This window comes from Antechinus flavipes, chromosome 3 (genome assembly GCF_016432865.1).
Source record: "Antechinus flavipes isolate AdamAnt ecotype Samford, QLD, Australia chromosome 3, AdamAnt_v2, whole genome shotgun sequence".
In the NCBI taxonomy this organism is placed as follows: domain Eukaryota; kingdom Metazoa; phylum Chordata; class Mammalia; order Dasyuromorphia; family Dasyuridae; genus Antechinus; species Antechinus flavipes.
The window spans coordinates 583,875,683-583,900,689 of record NC_067400.1 but is presented as its reverse complement, the minus strand read 5'-3'; the positions used below and the strand labels follow the sequence as shown (position 1 = coordinate 583,900,689).

The 25,007-nt window shown below is 40.9% G+C and overlaps 1 protein-coding gene across 3 annotated transcripts in view; it reads right to left on the bottom strand.

Moving 5' to 3' along the window:
• ECE1 (endothelin converting enzyme 1) overlaps positions 1-25,007 on the bottom strand; it is a 171,190-nt gene that overhangs the window by 4,954 nt on the left and 141,229 nt on the right. For all 3 annotated transcript variants that reach the window (XM_051988315.1, XM_051988314.1, XM_051988316.1), the window contains 9 exons: positions 21,942-22,084; positions 20,666-20,780; positions 17,905-18,015; positions 16,081-16,179; positions 13,711-13,788; positions 12,001-12,104; positions 10,242-10,352; positions 7,512-7,579; positions 214-404 (listed from right to left, as the gene is read on the bottom strand). In XM_051988315.1, coding sequence (XP_051844275.1) covers positions 214-404; positions 7,512-7,579; positions 10,242-10,352; positions 12,001-12,104; positions 13,711-13,788; positions 16,081-16,179; positions 17,905-18,015; positions 20,666-20,780; positions 21,942-22,084 — 1,020 coding nt within the window. The remainder of the gene's footprint in view (positions 1-213; positions 405-7,511; positions 7,580-10,241; positions 10,353-12,000; positions 12,105-13,710; positions 13,789-16,080; positions 16,180-17,904; positions 18,016-20,665; positions 20,781-21,941; positions 22,085-25,007) is intronic.

Here is a 25,007-nt window from a genome sequence, read left to right as displayed (position 1 = left end):
AAGAAAATAAATTTTTGTTATGTAAAACAAATTAAAAACAAACAACCCCCCACCTCCAATTAAATCTGTCCGTACTTCAGTACCAGCTATAGTGTCTGGCACATAATAGGTATTTAATTAATATCCCCCAAAATATATCTCGATTCTCCTTGTTTTAAAGAAAAAACCAACCAACCAAGCAATGAAGGCTTTAGGTCTTTCCTCAGCTCTTACCCTATAGGCAGCCTTGAGACCCCCGTTGTCGGCGATATTCTCCCCCAGGGTGTGGCGGCCATTCACATTCTCTCCATTGACTGTGTAATTGCTGTACTGTTCCACCATGCACTCAGTCTGCTGCTTGAAGGCCTCCACGGAGGAGTTCTTCCACCAGGGCCGAAGATTGCCATCTTTGTCATACTCCCGACCTAGGGTTAGAGAAAGAAGGCTCAAGAGGGGGAAGCCATCAGGCACCTCTGTCTCTTCCTCTCTCCTCTTGTTGGCTGAAAGAGCCTAAGTATAATTGAAGCAACTGTCCTTCATTGAAGGACATTGAAGGAAATTGAAGAACTAAGTATAATTGAACCATAACTGAAGCTATGGTGACTCCATAGCACGGTAACCATGGTACCATGTGGTACTATACAGAACAATGCTACTAGACTATAAACCTCATGAGGAAAGGGCTTTGTCTTTTCTAAGCTTTGAGACTCCTTTAAAAATTAATTTTGACATGAACATAGAACTTAAGGTTTGAAAAGCACTTTGTATATATTAATTTCAACCTCACAACAATCCTGTGATGTGGGTATTGTCATCCCCACTTCACAAATAAGAAAAATGTGACATAGGGAGATTAAAGGGATTTCCAAGGATCACCCTGATAATCAATTCTGCATATAGAAGGTCTCTGATAAATGTTAACTGAATTGCTGGTTGGCTCCTGAGGTACAGAGGATCAACAGGATATGAACATAAATAATAATATATATTGTAATGTAATTATAACATAACATATATCTGTGTGAAATTTTGAAGATTAGGAACCTGAAGTCTAAAGTAAAATGACTTCCTCATATTCACCCAGACTCAGGATCTCCAAATAATCATATCTAGATTCTATGATTTTACCTTGATTGGAAGAGAGGGGGCAGAAGTGGGGTTGCTTAAAACTCCATAGAGAACAGACAATCCTTTCTATGATCAAGTCATTTAATTTCCTAATTTTTCTTGGTCTTCATTAAGAGCTTTATAAATATTATCTCAGTTGACCCTCACAACAGCCCTGGGAGGTAGGTGCTGTTATGGATGCTGAGACTTGCTTAGACAAGTGACTTATCCATGATTACAGCCAGTAAGTGTCTGAAATGGGACCTGAACTCATGGCTTCCTGACTCTACTGGCTATCTATCTAAAGGATATTCAACTGAAAAATGGATGACAAATGTGAATAAGCAGTTCTCAAAGAAATTGCAGCTATCAACAATGACGTGAAAAATGTTCTAAATTACTAATAATTAGAGAAATGGATGTTGAAATAATTGTGGTTTAACTTCATATTCATCAGCCTGGACAAAATGACAAAGGAAAAGATAAACTGTTGGAGTGGCTGTGGAAAAGCAGGCACATTAATGCAATGTTGGTGAAGTTGTGAATTGGTCCAGCCATTCTGAAAAGCAATTTGGAACTATTTCACCCCAAATCACTAAATTATGCATATCCTTTCATCCAATGACATCACTACTAGGCCTATAACCCAAAGAAATCAAAGAAAGAAAAAGAGATGCTATCTTAAAAGCCTCTCTTTTTGTGTTGGCCCATTAATTGGGCAATGGGCAAATAAATTTTCCCCCACAGCCAGTCTGTGTCAAAGGTGAAACCTGAATCCACTTGTGCTGATTCCATCATCCCTTTCATTAACCAAAATAATCGTTAATATTCATATAAGTGTTTTCGGACTTATAAAGTGATTGCCTAATAACAATCCCAACAGGTGGTAAGGTCCAAGAGGGTAGGTGGCTACAACAGGAACTGGTTGCTGGGTTGGAAACTTGTGTATGGGGAAGTAACCATTCTCCCTCAAAATTTGTGACTGAGGAAGAAAGTCTGGGTATAATTTAACATGGATCCTAAATTTTGGGACAGCAGCTTTTGAAAGGTTTGGAGAAAAAACAGGCAGCATCCTATGGACCAAAAGCCCAGGAGGGATGGAAAAATCCCAAGAATGAAATCCTAAAGATGCAAACAGAAATAATTTTAATGAGAAAGAAAAGGGGAAAAGCACAAAGAGACTGACATGAGGGCTAGGAAACTCACCCTAACTTAGAGTTTTATAAAGTGTGTAAAGAAAATGGGATTGAGAGCAAGAAATTGAGGGTGAATACAAAAGTCTGGTACAAGACAATAAAGGGTGAATGCCAGGAATGCTTTGAATGAGCAGGGCTAAGCAGGGCTGGCTGTTTGACTTTTATCCTTTTGTTTTCAAAAAGGGCTTTGCTGGAGACAAGGTACAGGATGTCCACCTGTGGCTGATCAGACCACTTGGAAGGCTCTATCACAGGCTGGGCACAAATAGTCCATGTGAATATTTGGAATGGAAATTTAAATTTGTGTACCTCACATTTCCTTTGAGCTATTATAATTCTGCTTTATACAGAGCACAGCCCCTTCTTTCATACTGGCAGGCCATGCTGGGTGCTCCTTTGCCAGGGTCACCCACGCCTCCCAATTGATTCCAAAGTTTTTCAGCGAGACCTTGAGAATAACCTTATATCATTTTTTCTGATCTCCATGGGAGTGCTTTCTTGGTGTGAGTTCTCTGTAAAATAGTCTTTTACACAAACGTACATTTGGCATTTGAACAACATGGCCAGCCCATGGAGTTGAGCTTTTATAATGTTTGAAGAACCTTATCTTCCTAAAACAATTCAAATGGAAGCAATTCAGTCTCCCGGCATTTTGCCGCACACTGTCCAGCATAAAACAGTATGGTCAGCGTGATGGCTTTGTAGATCCTGTTTGGGGACAGCCTAATGCTTCTTCTCTCCATAGAGTTTTACTGCATTTAGGTAAAGAGAAGAAGTATTGGTGAACAGAAGGAATTCAGGAATAAGTGACCGTTGCTGATTCCATTTCTCCCAAGGACTCCCTGCCACGGCTGGGAGCCTGAATCTCCTCTTTCATTAAGCCACCCAGAATTACACGCTTGTCTCCTTTTAATACATTGATGAGGAAGGTCTCTGGATCTTCATAAAACTTTTCTTTGACTTCATCAGGGATTCTTTTGGTGGGAACACATGCCCTGGCGATGGTGGATGGCTCATTCCCGCAAATGGAAATCACTGTCACGGGTCCTTTTTGTTTTGACTGTGAAACCTGCGGCAGCTTCAAGGTGCTCCTCATCACGGCAGCCAGGCCCAGCTTTGATAACTGGCATTCCCTGGTCAGCCTTATTTCACGACTGGAGTTCTCTCCCAACAGGAGCTGTTTGTCCTTCAGGGCTACTGGATTTCAGTGTCCATACGCGTGCACACATTGCACGTACTGATAGAGAATGGAATCATCTTTGTAAAATTTGTGGATTTAAAATATAGATTTTTAAAAACTATGGATACTATTTTTTGTGTTCGACCTCAGGGTGGGATCCCCCTGCCACAGTAAAAGTGGCCAGGATGGGGTGAAACAGACAATTTTTTGGATAACTTTCCTCACCCCTTCCTCAGGCCAGGAGACGGCTGTGTAATCCTTTGAAAAGGCAGCTCAGACACTAAAGAGCTTGCCAAACTCCACGGCTGCTTCCACTGAAGGAGAAAGTGGGCCTCCTGGGTCTACAGCTCCCAGAGTATCTGCACCTACTGCTTTGTCAGATGACTTTGAGGGAGATAGAAATGATAAAATGATACGCTGTGATGCCTTTTGATTCATACATAAATTGGATTTAAGTCAGGCATAAAATCTTCCAGAATCATCAAAGTCCAATGGCAAGACAAACATCAAAATGACTGGTGGATAGCTCAGGATACCACGAATGATGCTGGCATCTAACCCGATATCTAATCAATAATCTAACCCAGGTCTGAGCGCTCCGGAGTGCCTGCCTCGGCTCCCATCCTGCTGGGGAAATTCTTCACATGCTTGGGATCAATACCTCCCCAAATCCCCAGTGGGCCCTAGTTTAATCCAACTGCTGAAACAGTTTGTCCGGGTGTAGTCTTCACATGCTAGTTTCTTGGAGCTCCAGATGGGAGTTGGGTAAATCAGGTGGACACCAAACAAAGGTGGATGAGCAATCCTGAAAAAGGCTTGGCAGACCTCACGCCAGAAGTACCACGGTTCCCTGAACATACCCTACACCCCAGGAAGCAAGGAGTGCTATGAGAAATATAAAAGTTCATTTTTTAAGCGGATGGATTTAAAGTATGTCTCAAATCCTGAAGCCTCTATCAGCAGTTCTGTTATTATTACTGTGAACGAGTTAGATCAGTGAAAAGAACAGGATCAAAAACAACCTGGCTTCCTCTTTGGGATACATGGGATCAGGAGGAAATGCAGAGGACAGAAAGCTTTAGAATAGGAATCGAGGAACAAAATTGGCTAAGGGGGAGTTGAAACTCAAGGTGAGTAGGGAGATAATAAGCACCTGGCTGCTCATGATGAGTTCAAGTCACAAAGAGTAAGCAAAATAATGAATGCCTCCCTCCTCAGGTAAGCACTTGCAGACATCGTTGTATGATGAACAGCTTGAATCACTTGGCTATTCTCAGCAATACAATGATACGAGACCCTTCTGAAGGACTTATGATGAAAAATGCTATCCACCTCCAGAGAAAGAACAGATGGAGTCTGAATGCAGATCGAAGCATACTTAAAAAAAACAAAACCTTTTTCCCCCTCTTCTTTTTTGGCCTGTGCTCTTTTGCAACATGGCTAATATGGAAATATGTTTTGCATGATTGCACACAAATAATCTGTATCAAAGCACTTGCCTTCTCAAAGAGGGAGCAGGGTGGGAAAGGAAGGAATTTGCAACTCAAAAATTATATTTTAAAAAAATGAGGAATTAAAAAGAATTCTTTATTAAGAAAAAAAAGAATTTGCAGGTGTTAGGGTTTAACCACTAAACCACTGTAGAAATTCTGTGGACAATAAGAGAGGGGTCAGAGAATGGGAGAAAAGCAGAAGTTCGAATTTTCAAAAAAGGGAGGAGAATGGTATCTGAAACTATAGGCCAGTGAACATGACTTTGACTCCTGACAAAATTCTGGAATAGACTATTTAAAGGATGATGACCAAACATTTGAAAAGTGAAGATGTGGCTACAAAGACCCAAAATGGCTTCATAAGGAACAGGTCATGCTCGACTAACTTTATTTCCTTTTTTGACAGGGTTACTGGACTGATGGATCCGGGGAATGCTGTCGGTCTAGTTCAGCTACATTTTAGTGAAGCTTTTGGCAAAGTTTCTCAGGCTGATTGTGTGACCAACGGAAAACACGATTTGCTGGACAATAAGACAGTTCGGTAGTTCTGGCTGGTTGAATGGCCAGAACCAAAGAGTTAATGCTTCAGTGCCAGCTTCAGTGCAGCGTCTTAGGAATTTATGTTTGTCTCTGTTCTAGCTGTTTAAGGTTTTTATCCATGACCTGGATAAAGGGAGGAAGAGTAGATTTACCCAATCTATGTATAACATAAAGCTGGGAGAAATAGCTGTGGGACGGGGGATCAGGATTGAAAATGATTTTGTGATAGATTAAAATGAAACTTAGCATGGATAAATCAAGTCTTATACTTTGATTCAAAAAAACAACTTCACAAATACAAGATGGGGGTGTGTGATTGAGGAGCAATTTTAAGAAATGATCTGACACACAATTTTTGTTACTACTGTGTTAAATTTAACATACACTTAAAAAAACCCCAAATCTCTGCATGTAATAGAAGTTCAAATTTTGATAGACAAATCTCATTTCCAGTCTTCTTTGTGTCTTAGTACAGTTTTAAGTTTTTATGGCTTAAATACAAATACAGAAATACTAATGTTTGTTAAGTTGATGATAAAAATGAAAATAGGGGAAAGACCTGCAAGTTTAATTTGAATGAGTCATCTGTGGAATTTAGGAGCTAAGAAGGCTTAGGCCACACTAAGAGAGGCAGAGTGTCCGGGACCACGGAGGTAACAATCCCCCCTGTACTGTGCCCTAGTAAGATCACATCTGGAATACTCCATTTAGTTCTGGGTGCCATAATTTAGAAACCATGTTGGTAGCACGGAGAAGGTCCAGAAGAGAATAACTAAAATGATGATGGGCCTTAAGTCAGCTGAAGGACATAGAGACATATGAGACATAGAGACAAATGAAGGAATTGGTTATATTTGGCCTGGAGAACAGAAGATTTAGTAGGAACATGTTAGCCAGCTTTGAGGGCTATTTGGAGGGCTGTAAAATGGAAGAAGGATGAGATTCGGCTTGGTTCCAGAGCATTGAACTAGGAACAATGACTGGGAATTGCAGAGAGGCAGATTTAGGCTTGATGTAAACAATTAAAACTGCCTAAAAGCAGGAGAAGCTGTCTCTGGTTTCCCCTCATTCTTTAAGCAAAGGCTGGATGACCATGAACCAAACATGTTCTAAAAGGGTTGGACTAGATGTCTTCTAAGGTCCCTTCTGCTTCTGAGGGTCTACAATCCTGCATCTGTGCCTTACTTGAATTTTCTAATCTAACACAGGGGTTTGCAAACAAAAGGCATTTAATAAGTATTCATTGAAGCAGTAAAATTATTATTATAGTTAATTTTATATAATATTTTAATAATTCATTCACTAAAACTTGTAATGCATAGAATCCATTATAGAAATATCATAAAATCTATCATAATTATTTATTATACTAAGTATATTAGACTCATCAAATTTAATTATATAAATTAGATCAATTGAACAATATTAATACTTTTAAAATTGGGTATCTTTATCTCACCCAGGCTGGAAGTGCAGGAGCCAAACACTGGCCTGATCCCACTACTGATCAGTATGAGTGTTGTGACCTGCTTCGTTTTCCACTAAGGCTGACCTCATTATATGTGGGAGCTCCTGCTCCCTGGGGGTCCCCATCCTGGTTCTGGCCTTAGTGAGGACCCCTTGTTGGCTGGAAGCTCTCCTGCAGCTCAGAACTCTGGAGTTCAAGAAGTCCACCAGTCTCGGTCTCTTCAGTGTCAGGGAGTACAGGTAGGTCCCACTACACTGTGTGATCATTAGTAGCGAGCTCATTTTTACAGATGAGGAAAATCATCCCCAGAAAGGAAATGCCATTTGTCTTACAGTCACGTAATTAGAACAAGAGGCAGGATTTGAATCCAGCTTTCCTGATTTCTTAGAATTGTATCCTAGTATTGCAGCATCATGTGTTTTACTAACTGTGCCATTTTACACAGACTGGTGAAAGCATACGGTGGACTGGGGAGGGGGAGAACTTATTTTCAAGGCTTGGTTAAAGTGACTCTGATGCTGGGTCACTTATGTCTGGGACAAACTCACCTTGATCATCAAAAGCATGAGTCAGCTCGTGACCCACCACAACCCCGATTCCCCCGAAATTCAGTGACCTGCAGAGAAGGAAAGGGTGTCACATTAGCCACAAAGGACAGGTTAGAAGAACACAAAAGGATGCTTTTCTGAGTGACTTAAAACTTAACTCGCCCACTCACTATTTTAAGCCAGTCCCAAACCACTGGACTATGCCCTATATCCTTTCCAGACATTCACCCTGGCCATCCTAATCCTCACCCCTCATATATACTTCTCAGCTCTTGTTCTGGGAACAATAATGAATTGATATTTGCTTGATAATTAAATCAATACTTGCTCCAAAACAATCCATTGCTTTCCATGGCCATATTCACAATCCATGTGACTGCTTAGAATAAAACTTCCTTCCCCAGCCATCCTACCCTACATGTTATTTCTTCCTCTTAGATACTGAAGAGAGGGAACGTTTCTCTTTTGTAGGTTAGTCAATAGGCAAATCAAGTCAAAATTTCCAGCAAGTAGTAGGAGCTTAATAAATGCTTCTTTACTAGTTGATTTCTTAGTTTTATGACCCTTAAGTCATGACCATGGGATTCAACACCAGAAAGAATTTAGATAGTTTCTAACTTCACTTTTCACTCTGAGTTTATGTTCCTGTGTTAAGTCAACAAGCATTGATTAAGCACTTGCTGTGTAACAGGCATTGGGCTAATAGCAACTAGTATTTATTTAAAAATAGCATTTCATTTGATATTTGCAAAAATCCTATAAGGTAGAAGCTATTAGACCCCCTTTACAGATAAGGAAATTAGGGTGGAGAGCTCCGATGCTAGAGATCATTTAGTTGAACCTCATTTTAGAGGAAGAAACTGTTATCCAGAGAGGGGGAGAACCTTGCCTAAGATCACACAAATATTAAGGAAATGCAGGTCATCTACTTCTAGTTTTATTTAGGGTTCTTTAAAATGTATGGCAGTTTTTTCTTTCTCATGATTTTTCTCTTTTGATCTAATATTTCTTGCACAACATGACAAATATGGAACTATATTTAAAAAGATTGTATATATTTAACCTATTGCTTGCTTTCTTGGAGAAGAGGGAAGTTAAGGAGAGAGGGAGAAAAAAATGGAACTCAAAGTCTTACAAAAACGAATGTTGAAAATTATTTTTACATGAATTTTGGAAAATTAAAATAATATTGAGAAAAAAAAATGTACTGCAGTTCCCTTATTCTTTGAGGGATGGTATGTGAGTCTGGGAACAAGGTAGAAGGATCTTGGTCCACTTACTTGTGCCACAGATGACTAGCCTGAGCCACCAGCAATGGGCAAAGCAATGGGCTTACGTGGGACCAAGAACTTCCTACTGAGAACTTTACCTGGTTTGAACATGGCTCGGAAGGAGAAGGGGGCAATGAATATGAAGGCCACATTTCTTGTCCTTCCTGCTGCAAAGAGCTGCAGTGTCCCCCTCCCCTGAGACCACTCTCTGAGAGAGATTATTATTATTTGGATTAGTATCAGTAGCTAACATTTAAATAGTGCTTGTAGGTTTGCAAAGTACTTTATGTGTCATTTTACGAGGCCAGATGGGCATTTTTCATATATGGTGTCACTAATCTTGCCTTGGTGGGATTCCTCCAGATGGGAACTCATCAGATCCCTTTAGGAATGTCCTAGATCCCATCAAAATCTGAGAGATGGATAAGGATTGAGGAGAATCTTAAGAACTTCAAAGAAATCAGCTAGACTTAAAGCTGATTAGGAGAATCTGGTTTCAAACTCTTTTACTAGCTGTGTGCTCTTGAGCAAGTCAGTTTTTAATTCTCTGGGGCTTTATTTCTTCATCTGTAAAATGGGGGTATATGGAATGGACTTGTTGGCCCCAGGACCCTTTTAGCTCCGAATATATGACTCTATGATGGCAACTTTTCTCTTTGAAGCTCCCTGGAGAAATCCCAGGGACACATGGTAACAACAGCTCCCATTTCTCTAGTATTTATTAGAGAATAGCCCTGTGAAGCAGGTGCCATTGTCTCCATTTTACAGATCAGTAAACTGAGGCTTAGAGAGATAAAGTAATTAGAGCAGGACATTCAAATCCAGCTCTTTTCACTAAATGCAAATGCTAATTATCTGTGCCTCCTGTGTTCCTTGCAGGCTCAAAGCTGTTTCTGCCTGAGTGCATTAATTTTTGTAGACTTTCCAGTCTAGTATGAAGATTGGTCCAAGAACCTGTTTTTATCTGGAGTCCTTCCTTCCATGGATGAGTCCGTAACTCAATCATGGGAGGTTCTCCAACTTCACTTTACCTAGCTTCCTTCAAGAGTTCCAACTTCTCCTTCTGAAGGAAGCCTCCCCACCACCCTGATAACATGACCTTGAATTTATTCTATAAGCACTTCCAGGTCCCTGTGTCCACTCTCATCAGAATGTAAGCTCCTTGTGGGTAGAAGCTGTTTTATTCCTTTTTCTTCTTTGAATCTGCTTTATTTAGTTTAGCCCACTGTCCTCTGATAGCCTTCCTCTGGTCACTATTTCTCTTATTTTGTAAGTGGCTTGTTTGTATAGATTTGGGATTTAATTTTTGGGTTTGTTTGTTGTTTTTTTTTTTTTTTTTTTGGTCCTCTCCCCCTCACCCCCCCATGAGATAAAGAAAGGCTTTTTGACAACTGCTTGAAGGAAAGGAGGGGATGAGAAAAGCGGAAATAGGCAGCAGGACAGTCCGGAGGTCTCCTACTTGGGCGATGTTCGGGTGTAGAATGGAGCCTGCAGGATTCCAGCTGGAAACACGATCTCGTTCTTGGTGGGGGAGTAGTAGGCGTTCACCGTGGGAGGAGTCATACTCCACCTGCAGGAAACACAAGAATAAAAGTGGCAGGGGTCCTTGGGGGGGCTGGGGTGCGCCGATCACCCCCCCCCCAATTCTGATGCCCTGAGGGTGCCTTTACCACTCACCCTCCCATTCTCCCTCCCCTCCTGCTACCTTCCCCACTACTGCGGTACCTCCCGCATGCTCAGGCTCGCAATCTAAATGCCATCCTAGACTTCTCCCTATCCTTCACCCCCGCATCCGATAAGTTACGAAGGCCTGTCAATCTCATCTTTGCAATGTCTCTATGTCCCCTTCTGTCCCATTGCTCCAGTACAGGGCCTGTCCCATAATCTGCTGGTGGATCCGCTTGCCTTAAGCCTCCCCCCACTCCAACCATCCTCTACTTGGCCATTAAAGTGATTTTTCCAAAAGCTCAGGCCATGTCACTCTCCTCCCCCCAACTCAGTAAAATCCAGTGGTTCCCTATCACCTACGGGATCAAGTAGCAAACGCTCCATTGGGCATAATCTAGCCCCCTCCCATCTTTCCACTCTTCTTGCACTCTTTGGTACAATGATACTGGCCTTCTGGGTATAAATGTTTATTGATTGATATGTATAAAGTATATTGCAAACTTTAAAGTACTCTATAAATGCTATTATGATCATTGTTTATTATTCAACACTACTTTTTTGAACACTAATTCTGCGATGTGAATACAACTGGCCCCATTTGTGTGGAATAATACGATTTCAGGTGTAATGGCCTTGAGAAATTACCAGGCTTTGTTCCTTATTTTACAGGAAAATAAGGGGAAAAAATGGAATTTGCTTGTCTAAAGTGCCAAAGATAAGAAGTTTCAGAGTCAGAATTTGAACTCAGCCTTTGACTTTCTAGTTCTGCTTTACAGATGAGGAAACAGGCGTGAGCAAATAACTAACCTAGGATCACAGTTTTTACAGTGGTAAAGTCAGGTTTAAGTCCTTTTTAACTCCAGCTTCATTCCCTTATATCTTGTAGCTTCACATACTATCCATGATATTCATGTAGTACTTATTCAATGCACTGCCATGTTCAATGACCATTTATTAAACACTGACTCTCCACCAGGGACTAGAGATACAAAGGCAAAATCAAACCTCTCTGTCCTTAATGAGATTATATTCTACTGGGTAATACAATATATACTCAGATGGAAAATGGAGTAGGAAGAAAACACTCAGTTTTCATATGATTATAGCCTTTAGAAGTGGAGGGACCTTGAAGGTCATCTAGTTCAGGGGTTCTCAAACTTGTGCTATATTAAACATATGTTTATACATATGTATAATATACATATTAAAATTACTAAGTACCTGTCTAAAAAGTTTTTGTTTATGATTTATATTTATAGATATTTACATATTACTAATAAAAACTACTTTTCAATTTGTAGACCCTCTGAAAAGGTTTCTGGGACCCTTCCAGGATTCTCTGTTCCATACTTTAAGAACCAGTGATCTAGTCTAATCCTATCATTTTATAGAAGCCTGGAGAGATTAAGAACTTGCCCATGGGTACATAGGAGCTAAGTAGCAGATCTATGATTATGCTTGGAGGACTTTCCTTTCCTGTATTGTAGTCTTGGCTCCTAAGCCTTCCCTATGAACCCACAGGGAAGAGAGAGGGGGTCCAAAGAACTTACTGATCCCTGTTGGGAGCTTTTCTGAGCTGGTCTGCGGTGACTCTGGATGAGAAGTTGAAAAACCGCATGGCATTCTCAAAGTAAAGATCCGGCACGGCAGTGTACTGGAAAAGAGAGAGAAAATTTCTGGATACCCTCAGCAAGTCAGGGCACAGTCTCCCATTTCACCGCTCATACTCCCTTTCAGTCACCATCACTATCATGTGCCAGGTGCCATGCTAAGAGCTGGGGATACAAACAAAGGCTAAAATAGCCCTTGCCTTCAGGGAACTCACGGTCTCACAGGAAAAACGTGTACAAGATCTTTACAGGATCAATGGAAGGTAATACTGGAAGGGGCTAGTAGTGCCAGAGACCAGGAAAAGTCTCTTTCAGAGAAGGGTTTCTGAGATGAGTTTTAAAGGAAGCCAAGAAGTGGAGATGGGGAAGGAGAGCGTATCCCGAGTTGGAGATAGCTTAAGGCAGGCACATTCCCGGTTCTTTTATACCACAACCCTGGTTGTCTTGAAATATTCTAAGGGAAAAGGTTTCCAAATGATAGAATGAATAAAAGTAAAGGAATAGTTTGTGAGCACTTAAAAAAAGAATGAGGTAATCACTAGGAACAAGCTTAGGTCTACTAAGAATAAGTCATGACAGACAAATCTCATTTTCCAATTTTGATGGAGTTTAGACAGGAGGAATAAGGAAATATCACGGACAACATCATGAATTTGGATACTGGCAAGGTATTTGGCATTTGAAATTAAAATAGCATAATATTTTTAGGAAGTATGATCACAAAATCAAACAAATAATGGATTACTGTAAATTAGCAAAGACATTTTTTTTTTAGAAATTTTAACTGTATTTTATTTTTCTAAATATATGCAAAGAGAATAACATTCACCTTTGCAAAACCTTATATTCCAGATTTTTCTCTCTCTTCTCCCTTTCCTAAGACAGCAAGCAATCTGATACATTGCAATAGGTGAAATCCAAATATTACCTCTGGGAAAATATTTCAGTTTATAATTTAATTTAAAGGAGAGATTTACAAGATGTTCTGAATATGGTTCATGATCCATACTGAACCCGTGTCAGATAGCCTCTGATTCTGCAAGTTCAAAGAACATTGTGATTTAGAAGCTGCATCCAATTTGCTCTGTTCCTTTAAAATTTCAAATCCAAGTCCTAATTTCAAGTTCTTCTTCTTCTTTTTTTTTTTAATAACTTTTTATTGACATTAATTTCAAGTTCTGAGAGGCTGGAAGAGGAGATGTTTCTAGGAACCAAGGGGCACTGAAACAAGGAATACTGTTGTGGGCATCTTTGGAGCCAAATTCTTGCCATTCCAATAATGCTCTGTGGGAACCCCATTCAAGTTCAGGATGGGCTGAGTCACTATTTCTTCCACCCCCTCCTACACCTCAAAGGAATTTTGATCACACACAAAACAGTCATGGGGTATTCATTTAACCTGCTCTAAAGGAGGCTGGTGGTTCTAGAGAGACGTTCAAGTGGCTTAGGGGAGGTGAGGATTGAGATGCTGACTTAGCAGTTGCTTCAGAAGGCATCTCATCCATAGACTAATAAATGAAAGGTGAATTGTACAGCTCCAAACTTGAGCAGATACTGAAAGTACAGCCTTTGGGCTTAACTTCCTGAGTCTCCCCTGGGAGAGGTAACCCCAAAAGGGACTCCACAGTGCAAAAGAAAGAGCCGACTCACATCGTTGAAGACTTTGTCCAATTCCTTGGGATCCATGATGAAGTTGGGGTAACCGATCATGTTGTAGATTGCATCTGCCTGGTTTGGGGGGCAAACAATAGGACATGTTCAGCAGGAGACATCTTGGTGGAGGGCAACTGTTCTCCAAGGGTGGTCCAGGGAACTCATGGGGGGAGGGTCTGTGAAGTCAAAACTATTTTCATAATAATTCTAAGACATTCCAATTTCTAATATGCTAAATACTGACAAAATATAATTTACATAAACAAAAGCTCTTTGTGGGACAGTCCTCAATAATTTTTTTATTAAAGCTTTATAATTTTCAAAAGATATGCATGGATAATTTTTCAACATTAACACTTGCAAAACCTTGTGTTCCAATTCTCCCCTGGTCCCCTTGCTCTCTTCCTAGATAGCAAGTAATCTAACATATGTTAAATATGGTAAAATACGTTAAATCCAATATATGCATATATATTTATAGTTATCTTGCTGCATAAGAAAAATCAAATCAAAATTGAAAAAATGCAAGCAATCACAAAAAGAGTGAAAATGCTATATTATGTTCTACATTCAGTTCCCACAGTCTTCTCTCTGGTTGTAGATGACTTTCTTCATCACAAGATCATAGTCCTCAATAATTTTAAGAGTGTAAAGGGTTCTTAAGACCCCAAATTTGAAAACTATAATTTTAATATACAGAATAATGGGACTGGGATTAGAGAAACTGAGTTCAGTGGCTCTGACGCTGACTGCATACAAATGTAATGGAACATTAAGAAATATTAAAAGGAACAGATTCAGAGAAACTCATATGAATTGATATATAGAGAATTCTGATCAATACAATGACCAATCACAACTCCAGAGGACTGATGATGATATAAGCTATCTCTGACAGAGACAAAATGAAGAATGAGACATACATTTTCATATGTGACCAAGTTGGGAGTTTTTTTTCCCAATCAATTTTGCTTGATGTTTACTTAATTGTTTTTTAAATAAAGGAGAACTTTTATTATTTGACGGAGGAGGTGATTGTGGGGGAAGTTGCAGGTGGTGATAGAGATTCAAAAAAATGAAGAAGTGTGTCTGTGAAACATTTAAAAATACACAGAAGAAAGTAGAAGAAAATTCAGAAAGATCTCCAGACAAACAGAGCCATGGCTCTTAAACCATGTTTAATTAAATATGCATTTAAAAAAAACTAATTCTAACAGAGACTTTGGAATTTAAGATACAATCCTCTTTTTCTGTTTTTACTTTCTAATATGGAAATGTTAAGTTCATTATGATTTTTTAAAAGAGTGGAAGGAAAAGTTTCCAAGAGCTTCTGCTTTTGGGGGCTCTAAGATGACAGAAGTAGTCTCAAGGCTTAATAGGGAAAATGGACACAAGTTTACTGAGAGTTCATTCTATCAGTGGCTAAGAATGTGGTGCGAATGAGGGCAAGGTCAAAGATTAGGTAGTTCCCACACCCGCCAGTTAGCTCCACCTCCCCACCCCCTTGGTCACACCACAGGGTATGGACACTGAGTGAGTCAGCACAGCTGACCTCCAGTACTGGAGACGGGGAAAAACTATGGATTTGGGGGTACAGGACTTGGATTCAAATTTCGGCTCTGCCACTTACTCCCTGTGTGTTTACTTTGCCTCCTAACCATCATTTTCCTCATCTATAAAATGAAGGAGTTAGATTTAATAACTTCTAAGACTTTTTGTAGAAGGCAGTCAGGTGGTGTAGTGGATAGTGTGCCAGGCCTGGAGTCAGGAGGACTCATCTTCCTGAGTTCAAGTTCAGGCTCAGACACTAGCTGTGTGATCTTGGACAAATCACTTGACCCCATGTGCCTCAGTTTCCTCATCTGTAAAATGGACTGGAGAAGGAAATGGCAAACGTACTAGCTATGTGACCCTGGGCAAGTCACTTCATCCTGTCTGCCTCAGTTTCCTCATCTGTAAAATGGACTGGAAAAGGGCAAAACATTCCAGTATCTCTGCCAAGAAAACCCCAAATAGGGTAATGAAGTTTCATACACGACTAAAAGGTCCCTTTTAGTTCTACTACTAGTACTACTATTACTAGCACTTATATAGGGCTTTGAGATGCACAAAAGTGCTTTCAAAGTGTTATATTATTTTATCCTCACAACCACCTGGGAAACAGGTGCTATTATTATTATTATTCTCATTTTACAGATAAGGAAACTGGGGCAAACCAGGATTAAGTGACTCATCCGGAGTTACAGGCTGGGAAGGGGTCTGAAGCAGGATTGTAACTCTCGCCTTCATGGCTCCAGGTTCAGTGCTTAAGCCACTTCACCACCTAGATGCCCAAAGGTCCCATATGGCTTTGGAGGCACAAATTACCTTTTCCTTCGCTGATTTACGTGTATCTTCATCCATCCACTGCAGTGTAGTCAGACTTTCTTCAAATGCTCTCTTGATCTCCAAGATCATTTCACTGGCCTGGAAAATACAGACAAGTTTTAGTGGATGTCTAGAGAGCCGGCGCAACGGGAGGAAAGACATTTTAAAGGTACTGAGGTTAACCTCTGGGCCTTGGCCAAGAAGCTCTACTTCCAGAGAACTACACTCTGGGCAAATGAGGAACCCACATACTTAAGCCAGGGTCTTTGAACTTCCTTTTACAAAGACTTTTGAGAACTCTTATTTCAATGTAATTAGCCGCCTTTGTCATCTTCTGTGACAAAGAAATTTTATGTGTCATCTTTTAATTTATGCATTTAAAAGCATTACTGTTACAAAGAATCAAAGAACAAAAGAATCAATTCAACATCATTCAAAAACTTTGCTACACAGTCTAGAGCTTGAATGAATAATTATTGACCATGCTGCCTTAGAGCATCATTATGTGTAAACTATTTTTGATGATTATAACAAGCAATGATTCAATTCTACTTTCTGTCTCTTTCTTTCTTTAGTGATTATAACAAACAATGATTCAATTCTATTTTCTGTCTGTCTTTCTTTCTTTCTTTAGTGATTATAATAAACAATGATTCAATTCTACTTTCTTTCTTTCTTTCTTTCTTTCCTTCTTTCCTTCTTTCTTTCTTTCCTTCCTTCCTTCCCACGGATTATTCTTGTACATCAAATATATAACATGGATTCAAGGATACTAAAAACACAAAGACTCTATGTCAAGCATATATAAAATAATTATCTATTCAAAACATTCCATGAACACAATAAAATCAATAACTGCAAAAAAGCATTACTGTTCTTGTAAAATGAAAGCTAAAATTACATGTCTCTTGACATGTAACTAGAGAAAAAAAATTTCTACATGTAATGTTAAAAAAAGAAAAAAAGCTTTTCCAAGGAAGGGTCTATAGCTATACCAGCCTGACTGCCAAAGGGTCAAGAACACAAAAATGATGAAGACTCTCTACAATGGACAATCTCTAAGGTTCTTTTCAGCTCTAACATTTTATGTTCTTGAGCTTCTTCCAGCCCAACTTCATGTTCTGAAATCCTTTCTATGTCTGACAATTGTATATTCCAAGGTCCCTCCCATGCCTGATGATCTCTAATCCCAAATACATTCCAGCTTTGTTTCCTTCAATTAAAAACTCAATAATATGCAATTTAATTTAAAAATATACATATTTATTAAGTGTCTTATTTGCCATGCTCTGTATAGGTGCTAGAGAAACAAGGCCAGAAAAAGAAGTTATTTCTGCCATCAGGGAGCTTACATTCTTCCTGCACTGAATTCTCAAATATTCCACGTCTTCAAGTTTCTTTGATTTCTGACGCCTGTGTTCTAAGGTATTTCCCATCTCTGAATTTCTAAGAACTAAAGGCCCTCCCAGGTCTGCCATCTCTGTTTTAAGCTGTCTTCCAGTTCTGACTTTTTTCTATTCTAAGAAAGGCCCAGGAGGCACATTTTGGGCTTAAGATGAACGACTCTGACTAATGCCCAGTTTATAAAGTTCAGCAGTGTCAATGGACCAAGATAAAGACAGAGCAAGAACGCAAGGTCAAGGACTCTAAAGAAAAACAGCAGAACCGATTGGAGGTTTAGGAATAGCAGTATGTGCTGGTCAGAAAGGGGTCAAAAAACTGGAGAGGAGGAGAACGAGGGCAGACCGGATGAGTGAGAGGCTGCAAGCGTAGGAGGGAGGAACTGCCGGGACAACAGGAGCTGTCCCTGTGTTCAGGACTTACTATGTTCTTGCTGTCCTCCGCAAACGTGGCTTTCACAAACATGGCTCCCAGAGCAAAGCCCAAATTGTTGTCTGTGTCGCTCACACAAAACTTCCATCGTGGAAGGCACGTCTGTGAAGGAAAAATGAGGCGGCTCAGTCACCCAGGAAAGAGCACAGAGAACGGGGCGTCGACCTACCTCCATGACCTCGTCGCCTGACTGTAAACTGAGAAGCTCAGACAAGGTAATCCCTGAGCCCCTGAAAGGTCTCAATCACAAGCCCGCGCTCATCTGACTGGACATTATTCATCCTCTCTTGATCTGACTCTTACAGAGTGTTATCATTTCTTTACTCAATTCCTCCTTCTCAAGGTAAACTGCTTCAGACGGGACATGAATTTCTCATACATTCTTTGTTGTTATTAAGTCATTTTACAAATCTTATCTCAACTGAGTCTCATAATCACACGGGAGGAGGGGGGAGTTATCCTCATTTTACTGATGAGGAAAGTGAGGCAGGAGTGGGTTAAGTGCCATGCTGAGGGTCACATAGTCAATACAAATACGAGGCAGGGCTTAATTCAAGTCTTTCTTTTGGTCTATTCCCTGTAGCTTCTTGTGGGCTACTATTATTAATTGATCATTCCTTATTGCCCCCAATGCTGAAGAGCTGAACTGTTCCAGGAAACTTAGGAAGCCATTTTATTTATCTTGATTATCCTTTTCCTGTCAAAAGATGGCTGGACAATTAGATCAGAGGAGAAGAATGGAAGTTTTCTGCCCTTAAGGGCCTGGCTCTGACAGACCCACTTGCAGCCATTCACCACCTGCTCTTTTTTTCCAGCCTGTTTTACCCCAGCTCAGCCTCAAACTGGGGGAGAAAAACTCAGACAAAGGAGAAAAAGAGCGGCAGAGAATGCCCTGAGTAGGAAAAAAATAATACTAGAAAATCACACTCACAGAGTGTAAAATTTACAAAATGCTTTCCATAGAATTCCAAACTGCAAGTGTATTGTGCCCACTTTACAGATGAAAAGATTGGTTTTCTGAGGAGGTTAAAGTAACCTGTCTGTAATCACACAGAGCTAGTAAGTGTCTGAAGCAGGATTTGAACTGGGGTCTTTTGACCCCAGTTCTTTGTTCTATTCAGCATACCACAAAGACTTTCCAACAATTCAATTATTCCACAAATACTTATTAAGTATTTATTATATCCTAGGCGCTGTGCTGGGTACTGGGTTCCAACGAATGACATAATCCCCAATCTCAATGAGATTACATTCTGATGGGGAGATAGAAAGTACTTCTATAAGAGTATTCAGAATAAATATGAAGGGAATAAATACAACCATAGACAAAGTAATTAAGTACAAGGTGGTTTGGGAGAGAGAGCTTGGGTAGATGGGACGATCAGGAAAAGTTATAAGGAAAATGTAATGCTTGAAATTTGGGACTCTACCCAAAAAGACCCTAAAGTCTGCATACTTTTTGACCCATCAAGGACACTCCTAGGTTTATTCCCCAAAGAGATTTAAGAAAAGAGATCCTTCAATGCACAAAAGAAACAGTAGCCCAAACTGGAAACGAAGGGCATATCCACTTGTTGAGGAATAGCTAAATAAGGTGGCATATAAATGTAAAAGAATATTATTGTATCCTAACAAATTACCATAGTGATAGTTTTAGAGAAAACTGGGAAGACTTCTATGAACTGATGCAGAGGGAATGAGCAGAATTAGAACAATTTATGTAACAAAAAAAAATGATATAGAGAAAAACACCTTTGAAAGACTTTAAAAAATTATATAGAGAAAAACAACTAAAAAAAAAACAACAACTTTGAAAGACTTTAGAACTTTTGAGTGATACAAATGTAAACTCTGAATTTTGAGGACTAAAAATGAAACACGTCATTTACCTCCTGCCAGAGAAAGTGTAACTTAAAATGCAAAATGAGACATCTCTTTTTGGACAGGGCCAGTATAGAGATTAGTTTTTTCTAAAGTATATATATAATAAAACTTTTTATTTTGAAAACACATGCAGTCTTCAACATTCACCTTTGCAAAACCTTGTGTTCCAAACTTTTTTTTCTCCCTCTCTTCCCTCTCCCCTCCCCTAGACTGCAAGTAATCCAATATATGATAGCCATGTGCAATTCTTCTATAAATTATATATCTTCCTTATGAAGGTTTTCTTTTTTTAATTGTTCAACTGGGTAGGGGGATAAGAGAAGAAAGGGAGGGAGAATAAATGCTTGTAAAAATAACAGATAGCATTTATAAATTGCTGTAAAGTTTACAAAACCTTTTACAAATATTATCTCATTTTATCTTTACAACAACCCTAGGAAAGGAGTGCTATTATTATCCCCATTTTACAGATGAGGAAATTGAGGTAGACAGAGATTGAGTGTCTTATTTAGAGTCACATAACTAGTTATAGAGGCCAGTTTTGAATCTGGGTTTTCCTGGCTCCATTGTGATACCTCAATACTGAGATTTTCTCTTAGTGTTCTGGGCAATCAGCATATGTCAGAGATAGCACTTGCCCTTAAGCATTCTTGTCCATGCCCTCTGAGGCCGATTCTTGTTTTGTACATGAAAGGAACTTAGTTTTCTGGATTGGAGCGAAGGAGGAAACAGTAAGCAGCAGAGCTAAGATCTGGCCCCAAATCTCCTGACTGCGAGCCCTGGTTGCTTCCTTCCATCATCAGCCCCAGGATGACTGAGGCAGGATCAGCCAGAGCCTGAGCAGGGAAGACTCCCCCACATGTCTCACCTTCTTGGTCCCATACATCACTTCCATGAATTTCTCTTCGGCATCCTGGAAGCGCTGATCTAAGAAAGGACTCGTTTTCTTCACCAGGTTCCAGATCATGTAGTTGTTCAGGAGGCTGTTGGAAAGAGGAGGCAATGGAGGGAGTCAGAAAGACCCTGGAAGACTCCCTCTCCTCTCTGAAGTCTTATTATTCATTCTGAATATAAGTGATACATTAGAACAAAACAAAAATACAGTTCTTGTCTCCAAGGAGTTGACTGTCCAGTGGGGATAGTTACATAAGTAGGCAAACACAAGAGACAACCGGCATAAATGAAAGAGCACAGGGACCAGTAGCAGTGGAGAAAACTATAGGGTGCCAACCTTAGGTGAAATTTGGGCAGTAGAAGGGAAGATGGTGGCTACTGTACAATACCAAAGTGGATGATTGGGGTAGGGGATGAAAGGGATTAGTAATGGGAAAAGAGTCAAAGGAAAAGATATCAGAAGGAAATTCTGACTGTGTGTTCCATAATCTTCCTCTAGTCACTCATCCCTGTTTCCCCCAAACCCTGGGCCCTTGTCCACTATTACCAATTTAGCTAAAGATACACTAAACCCTCATTCTGAGAGCCATTCTCACGTTCTTCTGATGGCAGAGAATCCCAGAACATCAAAGATGGCAAGAACAAACATGGAAGCTACAGAGAGGCAGATCTTAGCCCGATGTCAGGAAGAACTTGTTAACAACTGGAGAACCATCCACAAGAGAAAAGACATTCCCTGGGAGGCTCCCATTCATGAGTGGTCTTCAAACAAGACCAAACATGGGGAGTCGTGGAGGACATTTCTATCTGGATATTGAACGGGTGGGCTCTGAGGTCCTTTCAGGGCCTGGGGAAGAAGTACTGGCTGCCGAGTCATGAGATGGACTTACTGCTCTTTTATACCCTGGCTCTGTGAGCCAGAACACAGCTGCTCCCCAGACCTCTGTCTCACCTCTGTGAAGTGAGGGGATTGGACTCTTTTGGCCCAATTTTGTGATTCTAAGAGATTCCGTGGCCTTGGAGATTCTCTAATTTAACCCTTCACTGTAGGAAGAACAGTCACCAAGAGGGAGAAGGATCTAGCCCATGGTCATCCAGCTGACAGAGCTGGGACTTGAACCCAGTTCTTGTGTCCAAGTAAGACCTCTTTCTCTTACCCCTTCCTACAGTAACAATAATTCTGTCAAGGTGCCGTGAGAGTAACAGAACGCTATATTCTTCCTGGCACTCCCAACAGGAGGTGAGCGTACCTTTTGTCTGTGTTGTTGATGAGGTTGGAGACTTGCTCCAAGTATTCTTTGGCGTAGACCACCACAGGCTCTGATTCATTGATCTCCACGGGGTAGAACACGGTCGTGAGGAAGGGCATCCACTTGATGGCAGGTGCCAAAGTCTGGAAAAGAAGCCAAGGGTGTGAAACTGGAAGGCCAATCACCTGTCACGGCCCCCGTGGGGGCAATCTGTTATTGAATGGATGCCTGCGGGAGATTTTCCTGACCTGTAATCTTGACCGTAGGCTCCCAAGGCTTGCCAATGAGAGTTCTGGCTGGCAGACCTTTCTGCAGTCTCAATAGTGCCTGGCACTGCCAGGGCTTGGCAGACTCACCTAGCTTTTTTTTTAAAAAAGCTTTTTATTTTCAAGACATACATGAATAATTTTTCAACATTGACTCTTGCTATAACCTTGTGTTTCAGATTTTCCCCTCCTTTCTCTCATCTCCTCCCCTAGATGGCAATATGTTATACATGTTAAAATATGTTAAATCCAATATGTGTAAACATATTTATACAATTCTCTTGCTGCACAAGAAAAATCAGATCAAAAGGGAAAGAAAATGAGTAAGAAAACAAAATACAAGCGCAGAAGTGAGAATGTTATGTTGTGATCCACACTCAGTTCCCACAAGCCTCTCTCTGGGTGCTGATGGCTCTCACCATCAAAAGATCATTGGAACTGGCATTAGTCATCTCTGACATCCTGGGTTCTAAGGCCCTCCCAGCTGACAAACTTTGCTCCAAAGAATCTGAATTTTAACCTTTCCGTTGTTGCAGAGATCCTTTTGGCGGACTGCTGACCCCTTCTCAGAATGATACTTTAAAACATATAAATAAAATTCACTAGATTACAAAGGAAACTCATTATGTTGACAATTATCTAAACATTACAAACCAAAGCCAAAGTGATGGGCCCAGGTTCAGAACCTGATCTCTCTGGACTAGCTCCTTGGTCCTGGGGGCTGTGAGGCTTGGGGAGTGGGGTGGGGGCCAGAGTCCATGGGAGCAGGGGCAGCACAAAGAATGAGTGTGTACTGGAGTTCTAGGCTCGAGCTCTGCTACTTGTTACCTGCAGGACAAGTCATCTCATCTTTCTTTGTCTCAGTTTCCCAATCTGTGAATTTTCAGGTAGCAGGGGATTAGCTCTCTTTTATTTCAATTCTATGACCCTTAATAAAGGACCTTAGAAAACATTTAACCAACCTTCTTGTTTTATGGAAGGGGAAATTAAGACCCTGAGTTGTAGAAAAAAAAAAAAAACTGGCCCAGTAGTAGGGCAGCTGGAGGACACCATGGTGCACAGTGCCGGGCCTGGAGTCAGGAGAACCTGAATTCAAATCAGGCCTCTTACTAGTTGTGTGACCCTGGCAAGTCACTTCACTATGTCTGCCTCAATTTTCTCATCTGTAAAAATCAGAGAAAGAAATGGCAAACCACCCCAGAAATCCCGTGAAGAACCAGACGCAAGTGAATAACAAGGTTAAGTGCCAGAGGCTGGATTACAATCGGGTCTTTACTCCAGATCCAGAGCTCTTTCCCCTACCAGTGATGAGTCAGGAGCACAGCCTGAGGGGCGAGCTTTGGCTCTTCAAGTTGTCAAGAGCCAGAAATTCCAATTCAGCCACAACTCTGGCACCCGGCACCTTCTCCATTCACCCCCTTTCATGCCCTATTCACCACGTCCAATTTCCCCCTCACTGCCCACCGCTGGCAGCGATTGCTCCTGACCCCTGCGGACCAGGGAATCCCCAAAGGGCACCCGTGAAGGAGCGTGCCCTCTCTAGAGGGGACTCCGGCAAGAGATCTACCAGAGCCAGGGCACAGGCCAGCCCCTCGGAGCTCGGCCTATGGGACTGCCGGCACAGTGGCAGACACACTCAGATCTCCCCGGACCCGCAGAGGACGGCAGCCAGACAGTCTGACCTGCTGGCTGCTCGGGGAGAATGGGTGAGTCTTCAGAAAGCCACTGTTTACTCACTCCCATTGCCCTCCCACACGGGGTCAGCAATGTTAAACAAACGAAAGCGAGGAGAACTCCCTGGTCTGAGATACCAGATATTCCATTTTTGTCTCACCATCACCTTCCGTTGCCCTCCTCCCCTAGGGAAAGCAAGTATTTTAGGGAGGGAAATTCTCACAATGAATCTACAAGGCAAGAAGGTGGAAGGAGGGTAGAATATAAAAAACACTAGGAGATTTATTTCTGTTTTAAAATTTTTAAAAAAAATTTGTCTTTCCACCAAACCCCCCCCCACAAAAAACAACCATTCTCTTTAACACTCTCCACCCCACTAAAAAAAAAAAAAAAATGCATAGGTCACGCAAAACATATCCCCGCGTTGATCATGTCTCATTCTGTATTCTGTACTCATTCTGTATGTGGCAGTCAGGTGATCAATGAGAGCTCTTGATCATCTAATGAGTCTGACTGTCGTTATCCTATTTTAAAACCTTCACTTATGGCCTTGCTACATACGTCCTCTCTGGGTGTCAGTTTGCTACTCCGTAGAATAATGGAAGGGAGAGAGAGAGTTCCAGAGTTGTGGTCAGAAGGGACCTGAGTAGAAATTCTCTGTCCCAGGGGCAGCTGGATAGAGCATCAGCCCTGAAGTCAGGAGTACCTGAGTTCAAATCCAACCTCAGACACTTAATACTTTGTACTGAGTGACCCTGGGCCAGTCGCTTAATCCCAATTGCCTCAGTAAAAAAAAAAAAAAAAAAAAAAAAAAAAGAAAGAAAGAAAAATAAATTTTCTGTCCCTTATCAGCTATGTGACCATTAGCAAATGGATGAATGTTAGATTGGAGTGAGAGGTCTTGGGTTCAAATCCTACCTGGTCACCTACTATCTGTAGGGCAAGGCAACTACTCTCTGAGCCTTAGTGTAAGTGAGGGGATTGGACTAGATGATCCTGAAGATCTTTTCTCTAACTCTATGAGGGTGATTATACTAAGAAGCAACTGATTTAACCTTGTGGGTCTCAGTTTCATCACCCGCAAAATGGTGCTGATAAAGAATCAAAGAATTGGAAAGCTGAAAGA